The sequence below is a fragment of the Trematomus bernacchii genome, unplaced genomic scaffold (assembly GCF_902827165.1).
Source record: "Trematomus bernacchii unplaced genomic scaffold, fTreBer1.1, whole genome shotgun sequence".
In the NCBI taxonomy this organism is placed as follows: domain Eukaryota; kingdom Metazoa; phylum Chordata; class Actinopteri; order Perciformes; family Nototheniidae; genus Trematomus; species Trematomus bernacchii.
The window spans coordinates 1061723-1084633 of NW_022987656.1; the positions used below are offsets into that span (position 1 = coordinate 1061723).

Below are 22911 nucleotides of genomic sequence, written 5' to 3' on the forward strand. Positions count from 1 at the left end.
ACTATAAAAAAAACATGTATTATTATTATCTGAGAACTTGTAAGAAACATATCTTAAATTTGTTCAGCTTTTTTAGACTTCGTCATCAATCAACCCTGGCAAATGTGCCTTGTCCCTTCATTCCTCTAGAATTACTACATTTAGCTCTCTCCTTTTTATTCCCTTACCATGCTTGAGTTCTTATACAAGACTCAGTTCCATTCGTGATGGCTTCTTGTACCCGTCTCTCTCTGTCTTCCTCTCTAACTCACATTTTACGCTCACATACTCAGCTAGCTCTGTTTGTTTGGAGGACTACTGGTGGTGGTAAACAGCTTTCACAGGCAGCGTGAAAAAGAAGCTGAGGCGGTGAGCAGCTGCCAACCATCGTGTGCATGAGTGTGTACGTCTGTGCTTCTGTCAACTGTGTGTGCATCTGAATGTCACCACAGATAGTCGTCTTTAAGAAGAGAACATGAGAAAGTGAAACTAAATTCAATTTTGGGGCTGTCAACTAGAACGTTCTCAGCAGTCTGTCAAAATTCTAATCACAGATGGCTTGATCAGAGAGGGTTTCGTGCTCTGGTAAAAGGTTTTCTGCCTTGCACATATACAATTTAGAAAGCTTACACCCACTGTGAAAGACTGCCAGTGGGCTTTTGCATACAATGTGTGCATGATTGGCTTTGCTGCTGGGCCTGTGCTGTAAGTTGAAGCTGTAACAAGGGTGATGGATGGAGCTTGTTACTCACAAGTGATCTGCATCATCTTTACTGTTGCCACAAAGCTGCCGGGGGAACCACCGTAAAAAGTATTTTTGTTCTCCTTTTTCAAAGTAGCAGATCACTCTGTCATCTGAAGTTCTTTCATCTTCAGGCATGGTGGGGGAAACAGAGGAATTGGTCTTTGACGTTACAGATCCCCTTTTTTCCCAGCATCCCTTTGCTCCAATCGACCCTCCTCCGCACCGTGATCCACTTTTGGTTCCAGATGTTTCCAGGCTATACGTCTCCTCTCCCTTTCACTGTATCTCAGGCTCTCCCGCACTCTCCCTCCCCAACGCGAAGGCTTCGTGTTGCGGTGCACCTTCAGGCGGTGTGTGGGATGGTGTTGTGGGCTGGCATCTGGCAGCCTCTGATAAGAAACGAGTGAGCTTGTGCTATTCCTTCTGAAACGTTTTAAATTATTATTTTTTTGTCGTCCAGGAAGACCATTGGAAAATGTTTTTGGTGATGTGTGAGGAAGTTTATAAAAAATTGGCCTTTCAATAGGCTTAGACGAGTTAATGCAGTGACCGTATGTGCACATCACTTAATATGTCTCTTAAAGTCGTGTCATTTTTTGCTCTTTTGATATTTCCCTACATGCTGTACTAAATGCATAACTGAGTTTAATGGAAACACACTTTTTGACTCACCACCTCATAAATTCGACATGGCAACAGTTCTGATGTATATACATCCAGCTTCTTTAGCAGTAGGTTTTCTATCCACCACTTGAATACAGATCACCCTATATTTCCTGCCCAACAAACTGCTAAATGCTAATCTATTCCGACCAGCTTGTTGCTAAATTTGTTTTAGTTTTTTGGCTTCTAGCTGATGTAGGTTGATGTGCATTGTTTGTTTGAATTAGCTTTCTTTGCTAATACCATTCTTTGGCTGGACATGAGGCTAATTGGGGAAGAGCATAACAATGCTTACAGCTGAATAAACTGTAAAGCTCAGAAGGGGTAAAGGTTTCTAAACAGTTGATTTAAAAGGCCCCATATAAATTGCTAAAAGGGCTAACGTTAGCTTACCAAAAAACGTATCAACAGCCGCCTTACAATTTGCTTGGGTCAACAATGGGGAAAAAAGTTGACAGGTGCCATGAGTAGAAGTTTTTGGAACTTGAGGCATAGGTCGCTCATGCAAAAACATATATCAACCCAACAGCATTAAGAAAAACCTAATGTTAATGAAACACTTATGAAAAGCCAGATCTGTGCCAATGGCTGCATAGTCAGTGTTATTCTTAATATGTGGCGAAATATTTCCACTTAGCCATTTGATCCATTGTTGATAAAAATGAGTGTGTACCGCAGCTTTATGAGTGGCCTATTTATAATCTTCTGTCAACAGAGATGAAAAAAACATGCCTAAACTTTTGAATAATCAGCAAATTAAGTTAAGTTTTGATTTTGAGTGACCTTGGGGAGTCTAGATCTTCGTGATCTTCTCAGCTTCTGGCCACTAATGTCTGGCTGGAACACGCTCCAGGCAAACCCTAGCCACATCTTCTTCCTGCACTTTTTGAATGAGAATATATAATCTGAACCACAGGCTGTTGTTTATCACAGTTGAAATCTGTTTCTAGGAAGTTTTGGAATTAATCGCTTAAATGAGTGGTTAAATAATACAACATCTGTATATTAATTTAACCCCTGAGGCTTTCTTTGTTAAAAAGAATACATGCCCATTGTTGATCAAACTATTTCCCCCGTTGCACTTTTTCACTGCCTTCATTTCGTGTTTGACATGGGGCTGTGGTTTCCGGAGTATAGGGACATTATTTGTCATTCTGCAATTAATTGCAAATGGAACTCTAGGGAAAGAGTCAGACAGCTAATTGCTATGATAATATCCATGTTTCTGAGGCATCACGGGCCACAGATTGATCGTGGCTTTGCTAGCAGTAGTAATGGAGAACAGTTGCCAGACTGGCTGGCTAAATCACTTTCATTGTATGGCTCCATCGACCGCTCAATTGTGTCTCAAAATCTAAAAAGAAAATATATTTTATAAGCTTTTATAGTCTGTGGTCAGTGGTTATGGTATTTTCACAACATAGCTTTCCAAGAGCATTGAAAAATGAATACATCTACACAAAAATATGCATTGTTAGTGTGAAGGACCAGGGTACGCAAAAATCAGCAATGCAGGTTGAGGTGCAAATATAAGGATTTTATTTACCCAATATATGTACAGTTTTAAGATGGGTAATAAAATCAATTAGGTTTAAACAAAAAGGTGTAGATATAAACAGACAAAATCTAGCATTTAACGCATAAACAAAACGTCACAAAAATGGGTGACATCCTGTGTGCTCTTCTGCCCAAGAGCAACTCACATACCCCCCCTCATCTCCACACTGCAGGAATTGATAGCACTACTGGCCAGTCCATTGTTGCGTGCAGGGGGAAAAGGCTCTAATAAGGGGTGGCTTAAATGGAGTGGCCTCTTTAAACACCCCTCAGGGTTTGAGAGGAATGACGTAGTCCAATTAGTTGACACATGTATAAAGGCAGGTGTTTTCCATCAGCTCAGCCTTTTGCCAGGAGCAAAGTGAGCTGTAACGGGCCGTCTCCACGGCAGCGTTAAAAAATCTTGAAACGCTTCTGCCCATTCACTTTGAATGGGGTGACGTCACTTTTTTTCGCTTTCGCCGAAATGCATTGTGGGCAGGCGAGCGGAGATTCTCAGGATTTTCAAGATCCAAAGTTGAACAATGTTCAACTTTTGAGGCTGAGGTGGAAGCGTCAGCCAATCAAATCCCGTGTACGCAAATCTGACAGTTCAAGCTCTAGCCAATCAAACGGCGTGTATGCTGGGAGAGAAATACCGCAGGTCATTTCCTCATATTCCAAAAAATGGAGGAGAAATTAGCGGTAGCGAATCAATCACCCGGTGCTTTATGACCAGACCTACCGGGATATAAACCGGAGGAGCCAGGCATGGAGGGAGGTGGCAGAGACAGTGGTAGGTTTTCGCCTGTTTTGGGGAGTTTATATCCAGTTTACTTCGGGCTTTTTTGCTTCGTATGTCGCGGGCGGGAGATTCATGTGATTGGTTGCTCGCAAAAAATCCTCAAGCTTCAGATACGCCCACCTCCAAGATTTTTTTAACGCTGCCGTGGAGACGGCCCGTAAGACACGAGCCTCATCTCAATACCCCTCCTCGACTCCTCCTTTCCCTCACTCGCGTCCCTTCCTTGCGTCTTAGCTCCGCCTCCGTAAGATGCGAGCGAGAGACACGAGGAGGTGACGCGAGGACAGAGGAGTCCTCAGGTATTAATTGGGATGTCCTCGTTCACTCAAACGTCACTCTTAAACGACGTCTGTTAATGATGACATGTACACAGCTGTATCCCCTCTCATCGGGTTTAACTGAATTCACTTAAGGAATTCAATGTATGATGGTTGGTCCTGCTTTTGTGTTCCGTTGTGGTGGAAAATGTACATTTCAATAAAATTATAATTATAATAATGTGAAAGCCTTTACTCTGAAAATGTGTGTCCTGTAAATCCTCACATTCACCACAAACCCACATTCAGGACTGTGCATTTTAAATAATTTAACTACTGAATATTTTAACACAAAACAAAACAAATAATTGTTATTTATCAAGATCTAGCCATTTATGAAATAGTTTTCTTAATAGCTATGTTTTAGTGACGTTCAAGATCATTAAACATGACTTAAATTGTTAGTATAACCTTAAGAAATGAATTGCACATAATAATTCCCACGGAGCTGTGAGCACTTATACATTTATGTGACGCTTTTCCACTCATTCTTCCAGTTCTCCGTTTTCCTCTCTTGAAATCGAACAGCTGTGAAGGTGGGGGCGGGGCTTTTATACGCGAGTAGTGAAAACACTTCCGCATAGTCTGCTCTCGTGTATCCTCCCTTTCGTCTCCTCCCTCACCCCTCCTCGACTCCTCCGTGTGCATTTCAGCTATTGGGACGTCCTTCAACATGGCGTGTCTTGATCGATTTCCGGGTCAAGTCCCGGGGGAGGGGAAGAGAGGAGTCGAGGAGGGGTATTGAGATGAGGCTACTGACAATAGGATTACACACAACACAATTAACAATAGATATTTTAAACAAGATTGCGTGCACTCAATCTAGCAAAATAAAGCTGTTTCAAATCAATGTGTCTGTGTATGTCTGATGTAAACAAAAGCATAACCTTTAGGATGTGTGTTCGTTTGTGAGGCTTGTAGCCCTCACAGTTAGTGAAGCTGTTATTAAAATTATCAATTCTTAAGACCACAGATACATTGTGTACAAACGTAATTTTTGAACAAAGAAATTCTCCAAATGAGGAAGTTCTGAGAATTTTTTACATATAACTGATACATTCTTAATGCTCATTAGCCCCTGGAAGTTGTAATTCAAACCTTAAACAAGTTTCTATTCATGAGTAAATACGCAACAATGAAAGTAAATGTTAATCTGAATAAAAACATACAGAAAGTCCATATTGGAAAATAAAAAAAACACCTTGACACAAAAATGTTGTTTTAAAACACCCAATCCTTAAGAAGCTGATTGAATGGGCTTTTACCTCAGTTTTGCTTGTATCTATTGAAATAGGTCTTATTATGCATTGTATTTATAGCAGAAGATTTTTATCCTGAGCTTTGAAAAACAAATCTATGTAGCATTTACCAGTGGTGACCCAATTAGATATGACCATTGGCTTTCTATTTAATCTTAGTCAGATCGCCACAAAAAAACATCATCACCAATGAACCAATTCTTTGTTGTACATCTACCCCTTCCCATCAAACTTCCTCTGTTTCACAGTTTTGATTCTCCTGTTAGACATGATTTCTCTCACACACACACACACACACTTATAGAATCTTGGCCTTGGATCTCACCCGTTGCTCCATCTCACGCTTGAAAGAGTCAGAGTCTCTGGCCGGAAAGTTCTGCAGTCAGGAGCGATGAGATGAGCCGGGCAGAGAGCCAACCAAATTTAAAAATGAAGAAGAGACATAAGTGAGATGCTTTGACTGGATAAAGGGAGCGAAAGCAGGAGGCGTACCTTGTCAATTACCCATTTAGGTCTGATATAGCGCAGAACCTGTGACTCGCCTGGGGGGGTGTGAGGGCTGTTATGTGATGGAAACAGGAGCGTATCCAGCACTGCAGATATATAGTATGTGGCCAGCTCTGTGTGGGAGCTGTCTGAAACTGTACTGCAATCTGACTCATCCCTACATATCTGCACTTCTACCGTCAAACCTAACCGAGCTGTCCTGGGTAAAACAGTAATAATTCAACATTCTAGTCATTTCTTTCGTGTAACAGCACAGGTTTATGTTTATTAAAACTGCTATATTGATTGTTGGTTTTCCCCTGATGTTTTGTTTGATCTACACAGAATTGCCTCTGACTGCACAGTTCTTTAAGATGCAATATAAATGAAAACAGGAATGCATAAAAATAACTTTCTGAGATCTCATGATGCTCTTTCAAAATCTAATCTCTTGAACCAAACAGTGGTGAAAAGTACATTTACTCAAGTACTTTTCTTTCTGTGCCACTTTATACTTGTGTTCCACTACAATTTAAAGGGAAATATTGATTTAACAGATAAAGTGACTAAATGAATTCAGATCTTAACATACAAGGAAGAGCTTTTACATCATTTTGCTGAGTGGGTTGACAGGAAATGATTTGGTAGCAATTTTGCTAATTGTTTAAATTGTTTTGTTTAAAAAAAACATTTCAAAGTTCCAGCTTCCTAAATGTGAAGATCCTGTTTGTGATGCCTATGTGTTGTGTATTTTTTTAATTTCCGCATATCTGAAGAAATAGACTGGAGACAGGAGCATACGATTTGGGTTGTTTACTTTCAAGAAAGGCATCAGACATCCAATACAATCTCTTTATATAGAAACAAATATTACATGACTTCACATCATTCACTTATTGACTATGAATCTGTTCTTTGGACAGCTGGGTCATCATGTTCTGGTGTCACCATGAGAGGACATCTCGTGCGGTCCCAGATACACATGTTTACTAAACAAAACTCAATACAAGATATAGTCTTAAATTCATATACTATACTGCTTTTCCTAAGTTTCTAAACATACTTTTACTTAAGTTCTATACTCAATACAATAATTGTAATGGTGTATTTTAATATTTTACCTAAAGGATCTAACTAAATGTACCCCTTCTCGAACACTAAGATACAAACACTTTTTCCCTCTGTTCTTTGCATGTCATCAATAGCAAGTTGGAACAACAATGTGGTGTTTCAACTTAATATTTGACAACCATTAAGATCTTCTAAAAGTAAACAATAGGATCAAATTAATTAAAAGGTGCCGAAGGTCTTAGGTGACTAGGGCAAAATGCTATTGACAAACAATTATTTTGCATTTATTTTCAAATGCATCACAAAACTAAAGCAAGGCCACGTGCTCAGTGTGACAAACTCCAGATGGTCTGAGAAACCTACATTATTATGGTTGTTGAAAATATTCTTTCTTAAAAAGCTCAGATGATTCAGCTTACCTCTACTGGTACATGTGCTGTTGAATATAAATTAGGCTGATATCAACCAACCCAGACTGCCAATCCACTTACAATATCATCGCAATGAATCTGCTCCTTACTTATCCATTAACCTTCAATGCTCCCAACTCATACATGTTAATTTTTCTTTTCAATTATTACCTTCATTTTTAATTACTATGTCTTTATTTTTGTCTGAGGCCGTTATCATCCCCAAAATGACTTTTCTGACCTTAAAGGGGCCCTATTATGCTCATTTTCAGGTTTATATCTTTATTTTGTGCCTCTACTGTGACATGTTTACGTGCTTTATTTATTTCATACTGCCTGTGCTGCAGTACCTCTTTTCACCCTCTGTCTGAAACCAGAGCCCAGTCTGCTCTGATTGGTTAGCTGACCGGCTCAGTTGTGATTTGTCAATCGCTTGGAGATGTCCCGCCCCTTAGCCTATCATGTACAATGTGTTGGGGGGGAGTATTTGGGGGAGAAACTCCTTCTGGAGGGAACTTTGGGATATTAATCTTTGCAGACCAATTACATGCACAGAAACCTATACAGCACACTGCAGGAAGGGGAAACCCCAAAAAGCATAATAGGGCCCCTTTAGCACTTTAATTCTAAAAAGGTTTACAAAACAGTATCATGTCATTGCTTCATTACAATGATAAGAGGCATTGGAGACGTGTAAAGAATGTGTTGCATTCAAGGGCATAACAGCCACAACAAGATAAACCAGACAAAACAAACAACGATAAATAGACACAGTCTAATCCGATAAAGGTTAATTAGGTCTGCAACAGTTAAAATATAAAATGAATACAAAAACAATTTAATTTATTAACTGCAAGCCTCAAGCGGAATCAATTAATTTGATCCTGTTTTGGGCTGTGGAGACGCTCGCATTCATTATTGTGCGCGGGGGGATTTCATCAAATACCAAGCACGGTTGTGAAGTCTGCTTTAATTAATCAGCGTGTGTGTGTGTGACAATGTGTGTTTGCAGTCGAATGTCAGAGGCATGTATGTAATTAGTACAAGACAATGGTAAACTACAGAAATGAAGAGGGTACACAGACCTAAAATGTCTGACCTTTTTACAACCATGACGGCTTGTTCAAGAGGCAGATGTCTCATTGGATAAATGAAAACACCACAGATGAACAATGGCACAAAGATCCTCGTTAGTTCGGTGTAATTCCAACAAATTCCCTTTTATCCCGAGCAAATATGATATGATATGCTAAGATGAAGCTAAGACAGGCAAACTAGCACCTCCTCATTCTTAAATATGGAGACTATACTATACTTTAAGGTATTCAACATAAGTCCTTTAAGAAACGTCACGTTTGGACATTAGAGCATATTGACCCAAAATGTAAGCAGACCATTAATGGTTTGGGGATTGTCAAGTCAATTAACAGTTTTCATGTTGCACTATCAATATTTGTTTGACAGTACATGGGCTCTGAATGTCCCACCAGTATTGTTGTTCACTAAAGCACCCATCTATCATTGGGTTCGGTGGCAGTTGTGTTGAATACGACTGACTTTTGAAAACCGCTGACCCAGACTGAGTTCTCCATTGTTATTTTGAACGATATCTAGGGTCAGATTTTAAGTTTAAACTTTTAGAAACGGAAAAAGAAAATTGCCACTCAGAGTTCAGTTTCTTCACAAAAAGCTACTTTGTTACCACAAAGGAGTAAAGAACTGTAGAGTTCTCTTGGTTAAAAGTGCCAGCCCAATTTCAGAGCCCCCTCAACCATATCATGACTCTGGGCTTCAGAGGCTGGATTTACCAGCAAGTTCAAGGCTGATTATAGAGCTTTCAAATAAAATTCCACTTGAATTTCTGTTACGCACACAACATAATCTTAGGCTTAATGAATCAGTGCTTCTTACTGAAGAGAAGAACACTTTAGGTGTTGTAGTTTACTTTTCGCCTCATTTTACTCATACCCAGGGTTATACATTTAACTATTACATGCAAGAACCAGATCTTTTCTAACGCAGTTGATAATCTTAATACGGAAGATTCAAGTGGGAGGTATTCATATCCAATGAATCCTTGGAAGAGCTCCAACTAAGTGCTAATCAAATAAATGAATTAGTCATTTTCTTTGGCAACTCTGGATGCCTGGTATAAGTATATCTACTTTGCAACTTTGTTTCCTGTGCAAAAGGACAAGTGTGAACCACAGCACTTAGGTTGCAAAGGAATGCACAATAATAACAGGATAAAAAGTAGACTTGTGTCCAGTGTACCACAGAAAACCTTTGGTGACAATGAATACCACCCAGGAACCTTTGGTGATAATGAATACTACCCAGTAAACATTTGGTGAAAATGAATACTACCCAGAAAACATTTGGTGACGATGAAAACTACAGAGGAAACATTTGGTTACAATGAATACTACCCAGAAAACATTTGGTGACGATGACATTTCAAATAAAGCAACATCAGTTTCTCTGAGCAGTCAATCAGAATTAAGAACCTTTTTAAAAAAACCTGTAGAAATCCTGATCTTACCAGTGCTCAAAGACAGCTATCCTTATCTCAAAGGTTTTAGACTCCCAAAATCTGATGGGACAGACTAAGGATAAGTTTGTACATCTGCATCAATTCCATAGATCCTCTTCAGAGAAACTTGTAAGAAAGCATAGCAGGAAAAAAAACTCACAGCTGGTTGATGTAATCCTGTCACAGTTCTAGAAAGTTACACCCTTTCAGGTAGTCTTTTCATATCCAGCAGACAGAGACAAGCCTGTACATGTGTTTGGGTATATGTGATTGAACAGATAGATCACTATTATCCAGTGTCAGGTTTCTGCCATGATGTGCTGCTTCCATTTTACACTCTGATAATCTCCATCTTTTGTCAAGGTTTTCCGTGATGCCAAGATTCTTTTATATAAATCCTGTGAGCAATTTTGCACTTATTTTCACATTTAATTTCCCCAAAGATGCAAGATGCCAGGAAGTAAACAGAAAAAACCCCGAATTTTGTCAGCTTCACGGGGGCATCTTTATATGTGCAGGTAGCTCCAAATAGCAGTGAGAGGTGTAACTGTTGTCATGTTTCATCATGTGTGCTTGCTGATGCTCTGGCACTCAACATTGTGACATCAATGGATTGTACACATCACACCAAGGTTTACCAAGCTGTCTACATGTGACACATTCTATCAAAATGTTACAGAGGAAAGAGAAAAGGCAGAAGATGTAAGGCTGGTGAGTCCAGCTCTCTCTAGTCAGTACTCTCACAATCTTCTGTAAGAGCGGGAGTAGTGTATCCCCCACCCCCTCCCCCTCAATTGGGTGTTGGGAGATTACACCACTGAACACAGCTGACAACGGCAAATAGCACTGAGGCAAAGGGGGCGCGACTTGGATTACTTTTTTTGTAGGTCCGGGCATTGAAAAGATAAGTCAGATACAATGAAACATGACCAATGTATTTGGCTGCACAGCATGACATATTCACTTGGACTGATATAGAATGTTCTTGGTAAGAAGAAGCCATCAGACTGACCGACTATTGGATTTTTCTCTAACAGATTGCAAAACAGCTGTGCAGTCATGTTCATGTGATGGTTAACCTTGTACAACAAACTCCTACTCACAAAAGACACCTTGTTTTTAACAAACCTGCACTATCTTTCTGCCGTGCCAGCCTGTCTTTGTCTGTTTCTTTTCCCAATAACTCATAGATAAGTTACAATGCATCCTTGTATCTACATCATAAAAGCTGAGCTTGGCAAAAAGCCTTGAAGCAGGAAAAATAGCTAGTCTGCTGCTACCACAATATAAATCTATTAATTTAAGGACCAAAGGACAAAGTACAATACATTGAATCCTGGATTTGTTTGAATGGCAAACAATTTCTTTAAAGTTCAATGTACATAAACCAGTCTTCATAGAAGAAAAGAAACACTCAGAAAACACTGTTTGAACATTTCTTGTATGTTTCACAGCACTTCATGTTTAAAGTTTGGAGAAAAATGTACTTGCCAACTGTATACCATTTGTTCAGGGTTTTGTTCACAAAGGGAATCAGTTCAGTAAATACATGTTCCCTTTTTATGATATAGACCAAGACAAATGTATCAGAGTAATTGAGAGTTTCTCCACATGTATAATTTGTATTTATTTTTCAAGAGAAGAATGGGTAGAGCAGCATGTGGAGATTTGACAATGCCTAATGATAAATAAGTAGCTTTTCCACCTATGCCTTTTCATGTCTGTTTACTTTTTTCTATATTAGCGTTTGATTGATTCTAGCGCAGCTGACACAACCAAAAGCTATTAAACCAATGGCCAATTTAAAAACCTTTTAAACTGCATTTGCTGTTCTAAATGCCCAATGTTGTACTTTCTTTAAAAAAAAAAAACAAGAAATCCCTGTTCAGCTGATAAAAGCGATGTCCTTTAACATTCACAGAGGCAACAGCAGCACATTTAATTTCACGAGTGCATGAAAGCAGAAGTAATGGAACAATTTGCAGTCTGCGCTGGATGCCTTTTAGAACCAGTCTCTGCACAATCATGTACAACTCTAAAGAACGGCTGCATAAACACATTTCAGTTCAACCAAAGTTTGTTGGCTCTCAAAAGTGAGTGAAAAATGTGTTAAAGTAACTGCCAATGCATGTACAAACACTAGCTGCAGTCTTTGTAGTTTCCTTACCTGCAACTGAATTATAATATTCCACTATAGACTCTTCCTCTGAGTTCTTATTACTATTAATAGACTATTGCCAAAGTAGGTTACTTCCATCTGTCTTTCCATTCTGCATGGTGTATCTTTTTAACAATTACAGAGGAAAAGAATATAACATCAAAATTCTTAGTTCAATGCATTTATTTCAGCAATGGGTCTTTGCGTTCAGACAGAAGAGAGAAAAAAAGGGTTCTCATTTCATCAATTTCAAATGGGTGAAATCATGATTGTCAATCTCCTGAGACCCAGAAAGAAAAAGGTTTAAAATGTCCTTTTTTCTTTTAGATCACACAAGTCTTTAGGGTGTTATTAACATAATGACTAACAAAAACAAAAAATATATATTTTTATTTTTGTTTTATTGTGTGTCCTCTGTAAAGGACATCAGAGGCCTGTACGACGAAGCCGGATTTTCGCTTAGCGAGCTAACTTCAGGGAAAACTCTGGGTTTCCGGTCCTACGACGCTGGTTCACTTCTTAGCGGGCTAGATCGTATGGTAACTTATGCTGAGCGGCAGGGGCGGCGGGTACTGGAGGCTAGGGAAGGCTAAGCCTTCCCAAATATTTGTGTCACTGCATCCTGGTAAAATAAAAATATAATGTATAATGTTTGTGTCTTTGACATTAGCGCTGCTATGCAGCCACCTGTGCCCTGTACTACGAAGCCAGTTCAACATACCCTGGATATGTTTGAGTTATCTTAACTAACCCTAACAAACGAGATCTCGCTAAGCGGTCCTACGACGCTGGTTATCAACTCGGTAAATCAAGCCAGGGTTTCTCTCTCCAGCTGAGAGCGCGTTCACGTGAAAGGGGCGGGGTTAGCTACATTTGACCAATCACAAACAGGGACAAGTGTACTGACAGCGCAGCATCATACTTCATTAATGAAAAGTAAACTAATATTAGACAAATATGAACTTTAAACATCCATGACTTAAACATATAATCCAGGATACAAGCCACATAGTTGCACCTGCAAGGTGAATATATAACAACTGGTTAAAAAATAAATAAACTACAGAGTGTTTGAAAGCGTACAACAGTTTTATGATACTGCCCCATCTAAGACACGAGTGGATCTGACTTTTACATTTGAGTTGAGTGTTTCATCAACTTAATGTGTTGCTTAAAATAATACTTCTGCATACAGTATATGTGACAATGTAAGTGTTGCACGGCCAGATACGGCTCGAGAAGCTGACTCAGATAAGGAAATATTGTGATATTATATGATCGATGATCTGATTGATGATGTGATATCAGTGTGATATGAATGATAAGTGCGACACGTCGGCGTCTTCTCTGCAACGGCAGTTTAAACTGTATTTCCTTTATCCTGTAATATGACTTGATAGATTTAAACTCTGCACACTGAGCTCTGATTGGTCAGCAGGCGTTGCTTTCACTGAGTTGATCTCTTTTCTATAGACGCCGGGGGCGGGCAGCGTCAGGTAAAAAAAAGTTATTTAGCCTTCCCAAACCTGAGCCTCACGCGCCGCCTATGCTGAGCGGCTAACCTGGTCCGGAGCAGGTTAGGTTGCAGGCTAAGAGATCAAGTCAGTGAAAGCACTGCCTGCTGACCAATCAGAGCTCAGTGTGCGGAGTTTAAAGTGATCAAGTCATATTACAGGAGAAAGGAAATACAGTTTAAACTGCCGTTGCAGGAAAGACGGCCGGCAAAAATCACCGACTGTGTGAACGTGAAAATGAATAGAATATCCCCTCCCATCTTCAGAGCAATCTGACTATTATATCATTAGCGTTAAGAAAGCTTACTTAAATATCTGCCACAACATAAGTAACCGAATCAAAGTAACATTACGTACAGTCCGCGGCACTGTGAGTGCAGACGTCGATGTGTCCCATTATCATTCATATCACATCATAATGTATCATATAGCCTCGGCCTATTTCCTTATCTGAGTCAGCTTCTTGAGCCGTATCTGGCCGTGCAACACTTACAGTGTCACATACTGTATGCAGAAGTATTATTTTAAGCAACACATTAAGTTGACGAAACACTCGAGTCAAATGTAATTAAAGTCAGATCCACTCTATCGTGTCTTAGACGGGGCAGTGATATCATAAACCTGTTAATGTACGCATTCAAACACTTTTTCTTTTACCAGCTGTATTCACCTTGCAGGTGCAACTATGTGGCTTTTATCCTGGATAAAGTGTTTAAGTCATGGATGTTTAACATCTTCATATTTGTCTAATATTATAGTTGACTTTTCATTCAGGAAGTATGACACGCTGCGCTGTCAGTACACTTGTCCATGTTTGTGATTGGTCGAATGCTCCAAATACCACCCCTTTCATGTGAACGCGCACCTAACTAGATAGGGCAAAGCAGGCTTGAGTTAACGAGTTGATAACCAGCGTCGTAGGACCGCTTAGCGAGAGCGCGTTTGTTTTGGATTAGGTGAACCGGGTAACTCAAACATATCCAGGTTATGTTGAACCGGCTTCGTCGTACAGGCCTCTGGTGTTAGTTATGCGAAGCATAGTATACAAACAACATTAACATACAAGTACATTTAGATAACAATAGAGCACAACAACTCAATGCAACAAATATTGAGCCCTCATTTGTAGTACCCTTTTTTTAAATGCAGAGATACATCTGACACTTGATGTATGTTTTCCCACTGCATCCGTCTGCCACGAACCCTACAGAAACCTACGTGTTAGTTTTGGCCCATAGTGGACTCCATTTGTGTTGTGTAAAATGGGGGGAAATAAAAAGTTAGCAAATCCCTATGTCCTCCTCAGAGGACATTCATAAAAACATTTAGTTTTAGGTCAAATAATTATTACACTGCTCTGAAACTCACTACACTAACTCCTAAGATGTTCCCTTACTATAAGTAATACAAATATTGACCTCACAACACTGGTAATGACAAAATTACAAACTTACCATTTCTCTTTCTATAAATAGTGCTTGTGTTGATGGACGCCATTTTGAAAGACAATGAAATTATCTTTTTCAAAGCCACACCCCCACATATGTCACATGTGGAGTACAATTGGACTTAATGCTGTGGCATGTATAACCTCATAGTTATGGACCAAAACCAAATGTCCTCCACAGAGGACCAAAATGAATGGGTGGGTCTCAGGAGGATAAACTGCAGCTAGCAAACTTACGCTATAAATTACTTGAAAACACTGTCTGTGAAAGGTTCATTAGATGTTTTCATACAGGTACAGCTCAATAGGTCATTGTCCTTGTTACATTGTTACATATATAATAGGGACAAATCTACCTCTCTGGTTTTGTTCTAACACAATCACTGTTTAAAGCTTGAGCTTGCTAAAGTAAAAAAGCTAAGGTTCGATCGTTAGCTTGAAAATCTTTGATTAATGTTTTGAATTTCCTCGTTAGTAAATAAGACTTTAGGTTAAGGACTTCCTCTGTAGATTGAGAAAATACTTGTTCTGGTCTAACTTTGGCTAAAGGTGATAATGTAACCTTTAAACTCTCATATTTCAGGTACCAACTCTCCCAAAATGACCAGGTTGTGAAAATTAGCTATCGCCACACAAAAAGGTCTATACAAATACAAATATGAATGAAAAATGACATAATCAACTAAATTTGGGCAGGCAAACACATATCCTGGTGTGATATGACGCTAAGAGGATGACATAACAAAATGTGAAGCAGCCCGAACGCAGTGTATTTTTTATTTAAAAAGTGTGTTAAGAAGGGACAATGCGGGACAATGCACATCAATTAACTCTTTAAGGATTTAAAAACTGTGAATTGTAAAAATGACACCAAATCTTTTGTCTCAAGTATCATCCAACAATCACCCTAGTTACAGTTGCTAAGCTATATAAATATATTTTATCCATAGAAGAGATACAAAGAATCCAGGGTCACAACGAGGTTAATAATGGATTTCACAGGTTGTATAATGCAATGCCCTGTGGAACATTCTATAATGTGGCCTTGTTGGTATTTCCACAGTTTCTTTGTCCCTTAAATTGAATTGTAGACGGTGTTGCTGGCTTGGTAAAGGCCACGAGTAAATGGATGTGGACCTCAAACATCCGTGGTTCTCGTCTCTTTGTGACTACTATCCTTAAAAGGTCACCTCTGCCTCCCCTATGCGCCTGGCTTTCTTTACCCATCATCTCAATACTCTCCACATATTGCACACACTCTAATGGGAAGTGCGGAATGAAAATTATACAGAATTGTTCAACTGCACCCAGATAGCATTATGAGCATCTCTGCAAATGTGTATATTTCCCCCAGTTTTTGAAAAGGCTTAACCACCACAATTGGCTATTTTCAGTGGAAAGCAAGATCAAAAGAAAATGAGTGAGGCAGGTTCTGTGGGTTTTCATGGCCTTTCAGTTGCTGTTTCTCAATGCTGTCCATTAAAATGAGTTCATGAGAGATACTGTCTGTCTTCACTGACAGCTCTCACCATGAGGCCTTGTGGGAATTAGCTCCAGAGTGCTGAGAGAGTCAGAACAGTGTGCATTAGATTTGCAATTATTTTTGCTCAAATAAACACATTTTTCACAGAGTTTCACAGAGTTTCACACAGTTTACTGCAGTGCTGATTGAATGCTAATTTAATGGGTCAAACAAAAACATATTTTTGCTGAGAAATCTGTAAAATTCAGTTAGCTTTTTGGTTGAAATTCTAGGCCTTAGTTACAGCTTCCCTAAGATTAGTGTTCCCTAGATGGAGTGAATTCACACTACCAATATTTTTGGTAATGTAATATAATTTGAGAGTAATATATCCCATCTGTCTGTATGGTGATCTGAATCACCAAAAAGAGTGCAGAGATTACATAGCTCATTGTTGCACTGAGTTTTGATAGGCTAGTCATTTGCTATCACCACAATAAGCTAACATGCCAAGCTTGCTAGCATGTTTTAAAAGACAGCTTAAATCACTAGACATAGCTAGCAAACGTTATGTGGGTTTGTTAAAGAAGAGAGACAATGCTTAATGGGCAGATACAAAATGGCTCCCCTTAATACACTCTGGGGGTTTAAAGCTGCAATTTCTCTTGGTCTAGCATTGTAGCTAGCACTTTTTGGATTTCCGTGTCATTGACATCACTGAGATCTGGCTTTGTCCGTCCACTTTAGTTCTGCTACTGTTACACTACATTTAAGCACCATTATCTTAATAACCACTCGTTCCCACAGATGCTGTTAAGATGCTGAAAGTCTAGCTCTTAAACGTGCATCTTTGAAGCAACATTAAGTGTGTCCACATAGCTGCTTGGATAAATCTACTGTCACAAAAGTACTGCTGTAAGACTTATTTGCTTACCTATAATTTTCCCATTTTGTAATTTAAAAATGTTTCTCGCTCGCCTTTCTGTTCATTATTTGGCTGAGTAATTTTTTTATTAAGAACAAATCAAATAATAGTACATGATTGTAAAATGTTACTTGGTCTTATTGTAAATGTGGTGAAACATATGAACAGATTTTTGTATATGTCTGATATAAATTAATTTCTTCAGGGATTCAGACTCCATGAATCACTTTTTTTTTCCATATCAATTTCCTTCCTCATTATCTCTGTGTAATACACAGACCATATGCAGTGGCACTCCACAATACAACCACTACTTGAATCAAGGAGAGGAGGGGTTATTTATGCATTTTTCCTATTGTAATTATGAGTAATGAAAAGTAGAGAAAACACATTAAAGGGTTGTAACAACTTAGTTAAGATAAATAGGCCATATACTGCGACTACCTCTCACACACATGAATAATGATAAATGATAGCGTGTAGTTAACATACAAATATTACAATTGTGCCTCCCTTTGGTTCTAGTGAGAAACACAAAGACTAGAAGGCAGAGTCTTCCATTAATGTTGCTCATGTAAAACAAATTGAAATTGATTTTAGTGTATTAGGAATGAATGATACAACTGTCTGCAGGAATTTAAAGACCGTTGGATGAAGCCAAGTTTGGCCATCCATTCTGCGGAGTCAGTCAGGTGTGAGGTTCTGTTAAAAAGCTTTTGGAATATTGCATACAATTTTGTCTGAATGGTACAGATATGATAGGAAAAGAGTACTAATAAGGCAAAGGTTGAAAACATACTCCGTCAGTTAACACACAGACCAGAACTCATCCATGGCTTACAGCCAACAAGTCCTCTAACTCATACGACCAAATAGGTCGATTGTTCAAGCCCTTATTAAGACCAAATAGATTGTTTGTTCAAGCGCTTATTACGACCTATAATCACGTTTTAAAGTTTTCGACCTCTAGTGCTCCCGTTGATTGCAAACGTTACAGAGGGTCGTTTATTCACAAATAACCCTCTCTGTAAAATCCTAAATTGTAGGATAGTTTGGCCATTAAAATGCTTTTTGATTAGATTTCTAGCGAGAAGTGTATATTGTATTTTTATAATCCACGTCCAGTGGATGTGTAGGATCTATAGTTTGATGGATATTACGAAGATGATTTGAGGTTTCGCCAGGAGAACATGTATATGCGGAAGCTTCCATGTAAAGTTAGCGTCAACCCTCACGGGGTGAAAACACAGGGTTCTTTATTTATAGAGCCCTGATTAGAAAACTTCTGGACAAAAGAAGAAATGCCACCGAAACTGAATACGTGACGTGGATCATAAATATATCAACAATTAAACAACATCTTCCATTTATTTTCTATATATACCTTTCTGTCTGTGATGTTTTACAAATCAGTATATTAGATATTAATGTGTATACACATGTATACACATTAATATCTGATATATTACATTATCATACATAATATATATGATATATATATATATATAGATATAATATATATATATATATATATATATATATATATATATATATATATATATATATATATAATATATAATATATATATATATATATATATATATAATCAGCTATAATATTTCACATATTGTAGTTCTATAGAACTACAATATGTGAAATATTATAGCAATATCCTGTACAATTATGTAAAAACATGAATAAAACTACACATCTTCAGATGTTATACATACATACGTGTCCTACACTAATAATACAAAGTTATGATGGCATTGTATGCTGTGTGTTAACATCTTCAGAAACTACCTTTCCAACTCCTCTTGCAGTTGACTGTTACAGGTCTATACAGGTTCATGGTACAATGCATAAGCTTCAAATGGAGAGACTGAAACTGTATTTTTCTTTACCGTTCTGTTTTAATTTCACAATAAAGTTAATAGTAATATTATGTTTGATATTATTATGTTTTATTAACTAGACCACTGTTTTTTTAACCCGCACCGCTTAGTGGTTAAAGCACGTTATTGAATGTTGTGGTTGAATGTTATATTTGATGAAAACATTTAAATATTAAGAGTAGCCTACATACTTTCATAGGGGGAAAGTAGAAGGTCAATGATAGAAATATAGAATAGAAAATATCAAGAAGATACTGTAGTGATCTCTACAATAAAACAGCTAGTGGAGGACGTCCAAAGATATTAGGAGGATGTGCAAAACAGACAAACTAATAAGGCTTTATTTAAACATTAAAGAATACTTTAAGTTAAGGTCTTCTTTTGAATAAGAAAAAAAACGTTGGGGGGTATCAACAGATAAATATTAAGTCTGACAAAGTACTTAACGTCTAATATATTGCATAGTTTATTTTGGCACTTGACAATCACCTTCCCTGAATTTGACTCAGGTGTAACTAAAGTATATATTTCACATCATTAATCAGAATCTGCAAAGTAACAAAAATAAATGTAGTGGAGTAAAAATACCAGGTTAACCTCTGAATTGTAGTGGAGTAGAACAAAGTAGTACATGCTGCTGTAACAAAAACATTTCCCAACTTGGGATCAATAAAGTATCTCTTATCTTATCTTAAGATGATCGATGGCTACTGCCATATTTGCAAAATTTGCCTCTGAACCTTGACAAGTGCATGTTTCAGGCTTATCAATTAACAACAGGAGGGGTCACAGACAGCTGTTAAATAAAGCTCTTCTGACCTGTCATGTGGGTATATTAATGATGCCCATTATGGACACAATCAATTTTCACCCATTTATTAATTATATGTTTTAAATTTGATAACACCAATGTGTTCCGTATCCCCTAAACCTCCAAGGGTGTAAACAGTTTAATACTGGCAACTTCTAATTGTGGGAAATACGAAAACGTCTTTTAAAACTACAATTCCCAGTAGAGACGTGCCATAGCCATATGCCATAACATGTTGCGAAACACACAATAGCCAGCATGTGTAGTTCTGGGGGGGGGGGGGAGGGGAGGGCTGGGCTGGACCCGTCCGAGTCCAGTTTTGGATAGTCTGGCGTGGTTCCATTCCATTTCAAAGAGCTGTTTGACGCTCGGCGTAACCTTGTCGCACTGCCACTCCAACATCCAATCACAGAGCTTGAGGAGTAATCACGGGGTTTGTAAAGCAAGGTGGATGTTGTAGTCCCAAACGATAGCTGGGGATTCTGGGTAGTGTAGTGTCTTCGGAAACTCTGTAGTGTCTAAACTCCGAAAAACTATTTGTTTTGAAAAAACTTCGAGACCGGAAATACTGTTTTCACCCCGTGAGGGTTGACGCTAACTTTACATGGAAGCTGCCGCATATACACGTTCTCCTGGCAAGACCTCAAATCAACTTCATAATATCTATCAAGCTATAGATCCTACACATCCACTGGACGTAGATTATAAAAGTACAATATACACTTCTCGCCAGAAATCTAATCAAAAAGCATTTTAATGGCCAAACTATTGCACAATTTAGGATTTTCCAGAGAGCGTTATTTGTGAATAAAAGAATCTCCGGAGCGTTTGCAATCAACGGGAGCATGTTGTTTCTTACACAACCACTAGAGGTGCTACACTTTAAAACGTGACTCTGGGTCGTAATAAGCTGCTGAACAATCGACCTATATGGTCGTTTTTTGTAGGAGGACAGGCTGCTTACAGCATATACATACACTTGCCCCACTTTATCTAATTTCCATTGCATGCATAACACCCTATCTGTATTGACAGCTTATAGGTATGTGCGTCATTAAAAAATCCTTCTTAGCTGGCTTATTCAGAGAATCCTCATGTGATTTCTCACACATTATTTGCATTGCAAAATACATGCAGATACATTTTATAGTGAAGGATATTAATGTAGAAAATCCTCAAGGATGATTGATAGATCTGAGAAATATTTGCCTCCGTGGTCCAAAAGTCATGGTGGAATTGTATTTTGAACTGTGTTAATAGGTCCTTCACATAAACACACACACAATGATGGATGTGTAAGTGTGATGTTATTGATGTTTTGATTAAACTATGAGATGAAGTAAAGTGTGAACAGTTTATCTTAGCTGATCATTATCTAAAAATGTGTCTTTTTTTTGCTTTCGTTTTTGCAGGTCCCTTTCTATGAACTAACATGGACAAAGTGGTCATCAGTCTCCTGCTTCTGGGAACCGCAGTAACGATGGTCCATGCATGTCCAAAATACTGTGTCTGCCAGAACCTCTCAGAGTCTCTAGGGACTCTGTGCCCCTCCAAAGGCTTGCTCTTTGTCCCGCCAGACATTGACCGGCGAACTGTGGAGCTCCGGCTGGGCGGAAACTTCATCCTCAAGGTCACCACCCTGGACTTTGCCAACATGACGGGTCTTGTTGATCTCACCTTGTCCCGTAACACCATCAGCACCATCCAGCCTTTCTCTTTCATCGACCTGGAGACCCTAAGATCCCTTCACCTCGACAGTAACAGGTTGACTGAGCTGGGACCCGACGACCTCCGAGGACTGGCCAACCTGCAGCACCTGATCCTCAACAACAACCAGCTGAATCAGATCGCTGACACAGGCTTTGACGACTCGTTATCGACAATGGAAGATCTGGATTTGTCGTATAACAACTTGCGCAATGTGCCTTGGGAAGCCATCCGCAAGATGGTTAACCTCCATCAGATAAGTCTGGATCATAACCTCATATTGTACATTTCTGAGGGGACTTTTACAGATCTGGATAAACTGGCCCGCTTGGATCTCACCTCCAACCGTCTCCAGAAGCTCCCTCCAGACCCCATCTTTGGGCGCTCACAAAGCAATGTAGTGATGAGCACTCCTTATGAACCTCCGCTCTCTCTAAGCTTTGGAGGAAATCCATTGCACTGCAACTGTGAAGTGCTTTGGCTTCGAAGGCTAGAGCGGGACGATGATATGGAAACTTGTGCATCTCCTAATAGTCTAAAGGGGCGCTACTTTTGGTCTGTTCGTGAGGAGGAGTTTGTTTGCGAGCCCCCTCTGATCACGCAACACACACATAAATTACTAGTGCTTGAAGGCCAAACGGCTAGCCTGCGCTGCAAAGCAGTCGGGGATCCGATGCCAACTGTGCATTGGGTTGCTCCTGATGATCGTTTGATCAGCAACTCCTCCCGAGCAACAGTATACGAAAATGGCACCCTGGACATTTTAATCACCACATCCAATGATTACGGGATTTTTACCTGCATAGCTGCCAACGCTGCAGGGGAATCTACGGCCTCCATTGAACTGTCAATCATTCAACTCCCCCATCTGAGTAATGGTACAAACCGTACCACACAGTCCAAGTCAGGGCTTTCAGATATAACCAGTTCTACCAAGATCAGTAAAGGGGAGCCTAAACCTCTACCAGAGAAGGTGGTTTCTGCATCAGAAGTGACTGCCATCTCTGCACTGGTCAAGTGGACTGTTAGCAAATCAACTCCAAAGGTCAAAATGTATCAGCTTCAGTACAATTGTTCTGAGGATGAAGTCCTTATTTACAGGTAAGAATGCTTTGTGAAACTCCATTACTTGAGCCGAGGCATTTCTGGTCAGAGTGGTTAATTAAGCCTGAGGTATAATCTTTAACT

At 39.1% G+C, this 22911-nt stretch overlaps 1 protein-coding gene across 2 annotated transcripts in view; it reads left to right on the forward strand.

Annotated features, from left to right (window-relative positions):
* LOC117486642 (leucine-rich repeat and fibronectin type-III domain-containing protein 2) overlaps nt 1-22911 on the forward strand; it is a 147304-nt gene that overhangs the window by 118935 nt on the left and 5458 nt on the right. For both annotated transcript variants that reach the window (XM_034135148.1, XM_034135149.1), the window contains one exon: nt 21429-22824. In XM_034135148.1, the coding sequence (XP_033991039.1) occupies nt 21449-22824 (1376 nt within the window). In that variant the 5' untranslated portion in view covers nt 21429-21448. The remainder of the gene's footprint in view (nt 1-21428; nt 22825-22911) is intronic.